At 47.1% G+C, this 7,482-nt stretch overlaps 1 protein-coding gene across 6 annotated transcripts in view; it reads right to left on the bottom strand.

Annotated features, from left to right (window-relative positions):
• Positions 1-7,482, bottom strand: part of LOC113213622 (transcription factor SOX-5-like) — a 100,771-nt gene that overhangs the window by 37,564 nt on the left and 55,725 nt on the right. For 4 of the 6 annotated variants that reach the window (XM_052265124.1, XM_052265123.1, XM_052265126.1 and 1 more), the window contains exons 4-7: positions 5,964-6,059; positions 5,816-5,867; positions 5,562-5,733; positions 4,177-4,267 (exon numbers count right to left, since the gene is read on the bottom strand). In XM_052265124.1, the coding sequence (XP_052121084.1) occupies positions 4,177-4,267; positions 5,562-5,733; positions 5,816-5,867; positions 5,964-6,059 (411 nt within the window). Of the gene's footprint in view, positions 1-4,176; positions 4,268-4,534; positions 4,586-5,561; positions 5,734-5,815; positions 5,868-5,963; positions 6,060-7,482 lie in introns of those variants that run through there. The other 2 variants (XM_052265125.1, XM_052265128.1) reach the window with 2 other exon arrangements.

Here is a 7,482-nt window from a genome sequence, read left to right as displayed (position 1 = left end):
CCCCCCGCGCGGTGTGGCACGGGGGGCGCCGCCGGCGCTGTCCCACCTGCGTCGAAACAAATGCCGCGGTAATGCCTTCGAAATAGTCGCGCGGAGATCTCCGACCCGACCCTCGCCCCGCTCTGGGAATGCCATCCCACAACATACAAGGAGGGGTTGCGCCCCGCTGGTGCACCGACAACAGCCCCAAGGAGACACGTGACCACATTGTGGGTCTTAAACTTCAGCCACTATAATCATTTTACAAGGAAATTTGCTTAGCCGCTACTGTACCGTTTTCTGTCAAGACAGTTTACTTTCACACCGAATCGTTATATACTTTTTAAAAAGCAGCATACAGAAAATCCTGCACCCGCTCTCCTGGCCTATGTTTTAAAGCGCAATATAAAAAAAAATCGTGCGCAAGTAAAGTTACTCTTGAATATTTACTTAATTCCTAGAGTAAATAAAAAAGACAACCACAAGCGATTAAAAGACAGGGTTCACAATCACATGGGTGCACAAACTCGCACGCACACACACTTGCGCTGCCCTGCCCTCCACACACACACACACACACACACACACACACAGGCCGAAGCGCGTCGTCCGCTATATTCTTGGCAGCAGGCGAAAAGTGTTTTGTTGCCAGCGTGCTACAATTACGTTGTAATCTCAGCCATTTTCTCTCGGTGTGTCTCTCAGCTGAGCCACCACCGGGGCTGCCCTCGCGGGATGCCCCACCTCTCTTCACTCGCCATTTTATGGAGCAATAAAAACCCTTCCAATTTGTCGTGCCAAAGCATCTCGCGACATTCGAGTCCTACGTTGGAGAGGTGACAGCACAATCAAGCCGCCCCAAAAAATGGAAAGTTAGCGAGCATCGAATGGTCGGCTCAGGGACGACCGTAATATGTAAGGTTGATGCAACATTCGGCTAGTGACAGTGCAGGAACAAACAGGGCTGTTTTTTTGTCTACTTGGCAATGACAATATTTTATAGTGACTGGAAGTCAAGTAATACCATAATAACGCGGTGATTGTCACACCACACCGGAGATTGGTCACGTTCCTAAAGTAAACATAGCTACCCACTTTTCTCGATAACAAAATCAGGAAGGTGGTATTCCTTACAAGTAAACTTGTACGTGATATTCTGAATTATCATTCGGTGTAACATTACACCGATCAACTTTGTTCAAAAAGTACAAACTGAAGTGCAGTTATCATTCTACCTAAGCATGGTCCGTCCGTGACAATCAACTCCTGGCAGTCGGCATCAAAATATATCTATTTCAGCTATCGAATTCTGCCTATCGAACAAAGTTGATAACCATTACAACATACCTTTTCGTGAACGCTTGATACCGCGTTAAACCGTTTGCAATGTTTGTCGAAAATGAACTATCGATATATTAACATTTAAGGGACAAAAGCGTCTAACCGACTTCACACAATTTAGCCCACGTATTTAAAAACTGATAAGGTTGCTTTACCAAAAAGACAAAATTAAACTTAAACCTCCGTCCACAAAAGTCCGTTTTTGGACCAAGTTAAATGTTCTAGACTTAAACTTGTACTTGAATATTGGAAGAAGAACAATATTCGAGTACAGGCTCAAGTCAAGAACATTTTCCTCGGTACAAATTCGGACTTTTCTGGGTGTGGGTGTGTTACTGTTAAAAGCATCCAGCAAATTTCACGGTAAGCTGAAGTCTAGGAGCTTAGGACAACGAAACACAGAACTACAGCGATTCATTTCGTTTCAGGAGCCGACTCCGTCTTGTCTTGGTCGCAAAGCGGCAGGAACGGATCGGGGCGCAAAGGACTGCGCTCTTAATTGTGCGCCATACCGTTGTAATGAGAAAGGAGAGATACAACAGGGATCGCGCGGGACCGACACACACACACACACCCTTCTCTCTCCCTCGCCCTCTCTAGCACCCACACACGCATATGCAGCACCACTTTACCAGCCGAGGTTATTAATATTTAGAAGCTTTCTTCGGCTGCTCTATTTGTGAGTCATTGTAATGAGGGAGTCCTCCTCTGTCTTTCTGTCTGCATACTCTCTCTCTCTCTCTCTCTCTCTCTCTCTCTCTCCCTCTCTCTCTCTCTCTCTCTCTCTCTCTCTCTCCCTCTCTCTCTCACACACACACACACAAACAGGGCTTTTTCTTACTTGTCTCACCTCTGTTGGTATGAATCTAGCCAGACGCACCAAGTAAACTAACATGAAAGTCCAGAGAAGCAGAGTGGCTGCAATGGTCCAGAGAAGGAAGAGAGGTGGAAGGGTGTGAGAATGAGAGGGGGGAGACAGAGACAGTGAGACAGAGAGAGAAAGAGCATCGATCAATCTCCCCGCGTCATCAGTAGCCCCCGCACAGACGCGGCTCGCTCTCTCACACACACGCACACACACAGAGAAACACGCACACACGCATACGCCACAAATCCTAGCGGAAGCGCGCCCTCCGCTCTGGGGTTATTAATATTTTCGTCTTTGTTGTGTGGAAATGCATTCTTGGCAGCCATTGTTGGGCGCGCGGCTTCTTGACACCTCTCTCCCTCCGTTTCTCTCTCTCCCTTTCTCTCTCTCTCCCTTTCTCTCTCTCCCTCCCGGCTCACTGATGCGGTCATCATAATGAGGATTTGCATCATTGACCACACACCCGTTTGTGTGTGTCAGAGAAGGGACAGAAGGAGGGGCCAGAGAGAACCGGGGCGTTCCATCGCAGAGGTGTGAAGAGAGTTAACACACCACGGCAGACACACACAAGAAAGAGGGAAGAATGATGGAGGAAAATGAGCGAAGGGTGACAGAAATGTGTGAAGAATGAACGTGAGTTAGGTCCCGCGCCTTGTCGCCTCTATGCCCCCCCCTCCCTACCCCCCTCACTCTCTCGCTCCCTGTGTGCCTCTCTCTCGCTCTCTCTCTCTCTCTCTCTCTCTCTCTCTCTTACTCTTAGCAGCACCAGTGCGGAACGAGGACGATGACTTCTCTGGTGGTATAGAAAACGTCGTGGGATCGAGGGATTTATTTTTGAGGTAATGTTTAGAGAGGCCAAACGTATTTTTGACACAATAAGCGTTGTGTGGGTATTTTAAACGCCTTATTATTATGATCAAGTTACGAAACAAACTATCAATTCAACGAAAACTAATTATTAAAAATAAGCCAAGATCATTGGGCTGAGAATTCGTTGTTTTTTTTAAATTCACAATAACTTTGAGTGTGTGTAGTGTGACAGAGAGAGCGAGGGAGACAGAAAGCAACAGAGAGAGATAGAGAGAGAGAATGGGGACGGCCATGGTTGCCTTGTGATCCTTCTGCACTCACAGAGTATTTTGTAGCGCCCTTTCGCTCGCACTTCGTAGAGACACTTCGGCAGTTCTCGCGGGCGCAGAATGATGTCAAAAGAACACTCGGTGCGTGCGAGACGGAGAGACACAGGGACAGAGAGAGATAGAAGGGGGAGGGCGCACAGAGCTATGCTCTGTGAATGCCGTGCGCGAGTTCTTTGTTTGTCCGTCGGTTTTGATTCTTTGTCCGTCTGTGTGCGCGCTGCCACAACGGCTGTGTGAGGAGGGCCTGTCCCGGCTAGGTACGGCGCTCGTACAAATACACCGCGGCTTAAATGTACACACCGAAAAAGACAAAAGTTTTCTCAGTCCATGTGAACATCCTACAAATTTTTCAGGCAAGGACAACATTTTCTGATTTCAACCCTTTTATCCACTTGTTAACAAAAAATTTAATTATAAGGAAGTCAATAAGGGGTTAAACTTACGAAGTTTGCCTTACGAATTTGATGCGGTTCGGTTCATGTATTGGGGAGAACCCAAGTGTGTGCAGTTGCATGAGACATCTAATCCACCGCCAAGGTACCGCGATGTAAATACGCTTTTGTAAAATAAAAAGTTGTTTACTACTAAGGACGTCAAATATTGAAAAAGAAAAAAAATTCTTCGAAACGAAGGACGACAGATATTTGTGTCGTGTGGCAGTACAAAAACGCCAAGTCCTGCTAGTCTCTGATTTTGAGATACTATCAATTCCTCTTCTTTTCCTAGTTTCTTCCTACCTCAGAGTCTCCTTATCTCTCTCGCTCCCTCACTCCCTCTCTTATCAATAAGGCGACCACCGCTGGCGCCCTGACTCAGGCGCCGGCTTCTATCTCATCATTGGCCACTCACCTGAAGCTGCCGAAGCATCACCGCCAGCTGATGCTCCCCCCGCAGCTGGATCGAGGCAGCGCTGTCGTCCGCTGGCTCCTCAGGAGGGCACCTGCGCACGACAAAACACACGTTTCCTTCTTTCGTCCAACAAACACTGCGATGCGACGCCTCCAAACCTCCAGAGGTCTAGGTCTGGACCGACATGGGTGAAGGCGGAAGTCAAGTCAAGTCCTTAATGGCGTCAACGCTTAACCTCCCGCTGCTGTGCACTGGCCGACACTCGAACAATACCGAAACGTTAAACGCCGGGCGTTAACAGATAATATTCGCTTAGAGGACTAAATGAAAAGTTAAGAATCAAACTAGGAATACGCACATGCTGAACGGACGCTGGTCGGGAGTCGACTGAATCATAACATTGTAATGCATCGCAATACGGCAGTCGATAAGGGCAGAGGCGGGAGGAGCGAGGGTGGGAGAAGGGGGGCGGATTACAGAAAATGAGAAACTGATAACGAGACGTTATGGGCGAGGAGGAGAGACAATTGAGAAGACACACGGCGACCTAGCCTACTGTGTGGCCAAGTCTCAAGAAGCTTTGGGATGATTTTTCGACGACGTGTCAAAGGAGGCTCTGCATTAATCTTTCAATGACGCTTGACGGTAATCTTTCAGTTCAAGTTACTTTTATTTTGCCAATGCGTCCTAAGGAGGATGACAGTCAAGAATTGTCAAGTCATGTTCTTCATGCTTTAACTGGCAACACTTCATGGTGAAACAATTCACACTAAGAGAGAGAAGTGTAACTATCGGGAAATTTAATCTACAATCGGATTTGCAGAATGTGCAAATAAGGCAATCAAACTTTGAATAGCTTAGCTCGATTTCATCATAAAATTCCAATCAAAAATGGCATCATATGGGGACAGAAAATTGATCAAACTTAAGCAAAGTTAAGTGACGCAATCAAAGTAAAAGGGTAAAGCAGTTGTAAAGGACGGATTAAACAAGAGCACTGAAAATTGTATTAGCAACTACGTAGTTGCTGTTAAATATACATACAAATAACTAAACAACGGGATACGATGAGACGCAGCACGTCTGACCTTTCGGACAATGCCTGACATGCGTGGCGACGCACTCCCAATTCATTCTTATCGATACGAGAGTTCGTTCCCATTGAGTAGTAAAGTCGCGGGTGGCGCGAGACGGACGGCCCAGGCAGCTAGCACGTGATTGCCGCACGTGGTCGGAAAAGGGGTGGGGGTGGGGAGGCAGTGGACGCGCGGATAGCGAGACCAAAAAAAAGGCTCTATAGCCAGCGAGAATCTCTCATCTTCGGAATTGCGTCACGCCACGGGTGCGACAGGTGTGACATCATCTGATAACAGTGTCTCACTCACCCCGCCGATATGTGGTGGTCGCCCACCACCGCCTCGTCCCGCATCATCTTGAACGTGAGCCGCTTCAGGACGTGGTCCATGCTCCTCTTGCTGTGGAGGTTGTTGTTGTTGATCGAGTTGTTGTTGTTGTTGTGGTTGAGGCCCGGGGACGGCAGGGAGCTCTCCTCATCTGCTGGACACACACACAAATATTTCTCCCTTAAAAACCATCGAGTCCGATTATTGAATGTACGCGTCTGTTCGAATGTGCTCACCTGCAGAGCATTTTCTTTTCGTGGGAATGTCATGGTGATCGACGTCAACTTCCTGAAAAAGGAGACATTGTCAATTATTGAAAGCCACCATGGGAGAATCATGGAAGGGTAAAGGCGACAGGGAAGTAACATGAATCAGTAAACATACCTGTTCGATCAGACCGCCAGATTCACAAAGCGGGACCAAGTCCACCAGCTCCCGCAGCTTGGTCGGAGGGGACTTCCGCTTTGAAGCCATATCGAACTGAAAATGGAAACAGACATAGAAAGTCTTCATTAGATTAAAATTCATTCTTTTTCCCACCTCACATCATTATGCCCCATTAAAAACGACCTCAATTTAAACGTGTTTAATCATAAGTGTTTCGTTATTTTTTTCACAAAATAGACAATGTTATCCCCATAAAACAGTTGGTTTGTCTGAATGTTGACGTGGCACAAGTTTTTTCACAAACACAACCGCAAAGAAAATGAGAGTGTTGACGTTGACCCAGAGAGGAAACGCGCCCTGATTCAAATGCCAAAATGACATTGCAAATGTGCAGATTCCAGTGAGGAAATGAGTTTTGAAAATACATTGAATTTGAAAAATTGTCGATTTGGAAGGGAAAATCGAATTTGCTTGACCATTCGTCAAAGTTGCATTTCTCACTGGGAATTTTCTTCACATTGGCTGCCCATGCTACACTCAGAAACCCGTAACCTAGAAAAGATACGAGAAAATTGTTTTCTTGTCCTAAAGAAAATTCCTAGCAAAATCACTCGAATGAAAGATCTTTCTACAAATTAAGGCAACATTTATCCCAAGATAAAAAGTTCAAAGGAAACGATTTTCTGGTTATGGCGGTGTGCGCTTTTCAATGAGGCCGATCACGAGCAATTAATGTGGGCATTTCGACTAATCGTTTTAATCGGCGATACAACAAAGTCTGCCTGGGCCGCGTGGTTCCCAATTGCGTCACTCGCTTTCACGTTATCGCGGCGAGAGGTCCCCGCCACCGCGCGCCTCACACAGTAACCTAGTCCAAGAGAGGACCATGCCAAACAGAAATTTGCCTATAATCTCTGCAGACGGAACAACTTTGCACCCAGAAGAATAAAGAGCCAGTCATCGTTCGGCATAGTTCAAGCCCCTAGGCGCAACTACGCCACCTACAGCACCCCTTCTCTAGGGTCAGAAGCCACGGGAAGTTTCCGGAAAATTTCCAGGCAAAAATGGAAAATTTTCCAGACTTTGGACGTTTTCCGTTAATTACCGGAAATTTTCGGGATTTTTTTCGGAAATTTTTCGGAACAATTTGGAAATTTCCAACCCTCATACCTACACTCTCCTACGACAGCACCCTCCTTCTGTTCGCCACATATGTGATTCCTTTTGCACGCCTGTTTACTCAGACGGACCCCTGTCAAAGCAGCTCGCTCCAATTAGCTCACAAGGAATCACTGATCCTCGCCTCTCTCTCCACGTATCTTGAGCGCAAAACACACACACACAGTCACACACGGGAGTGACAACACGCACAAGCAACAGAACGCGCGCCAGCAGCTCCACCTCTCCAAACCCTTTCTCCTAATTTCCTCGTCTAAATCGAGTTACGCCCGTGTCTTACGGCACACAGGCGCCGCCGACCTCTTGCTGCTCGGCGCCCTGCAAGGGGGAAATGACC

This window comes from Frankliniella occidentalis, unplaced genomic scaffold, assembly GCF_000697945.3.
Source record: "Frankliniella occidentalis isolate FOCC.00 unplaced genomic scaffold, Focc_3.1 Scaffold24, whole genome shotgun sequence".
NCBI classification, from domain to species: domain Eukaryota; kingdom Metazoa; phylum Arthropoda; class Insecta; order Thysanoptera; family Thripidae; genus Frankliniella; species Frankliniella occidentalis.
The sequence above is the reverse complement of the archived record's forward strand: the minus strand, read 5'-3'. Positions and strand labels throughout refer to the sequence as shown.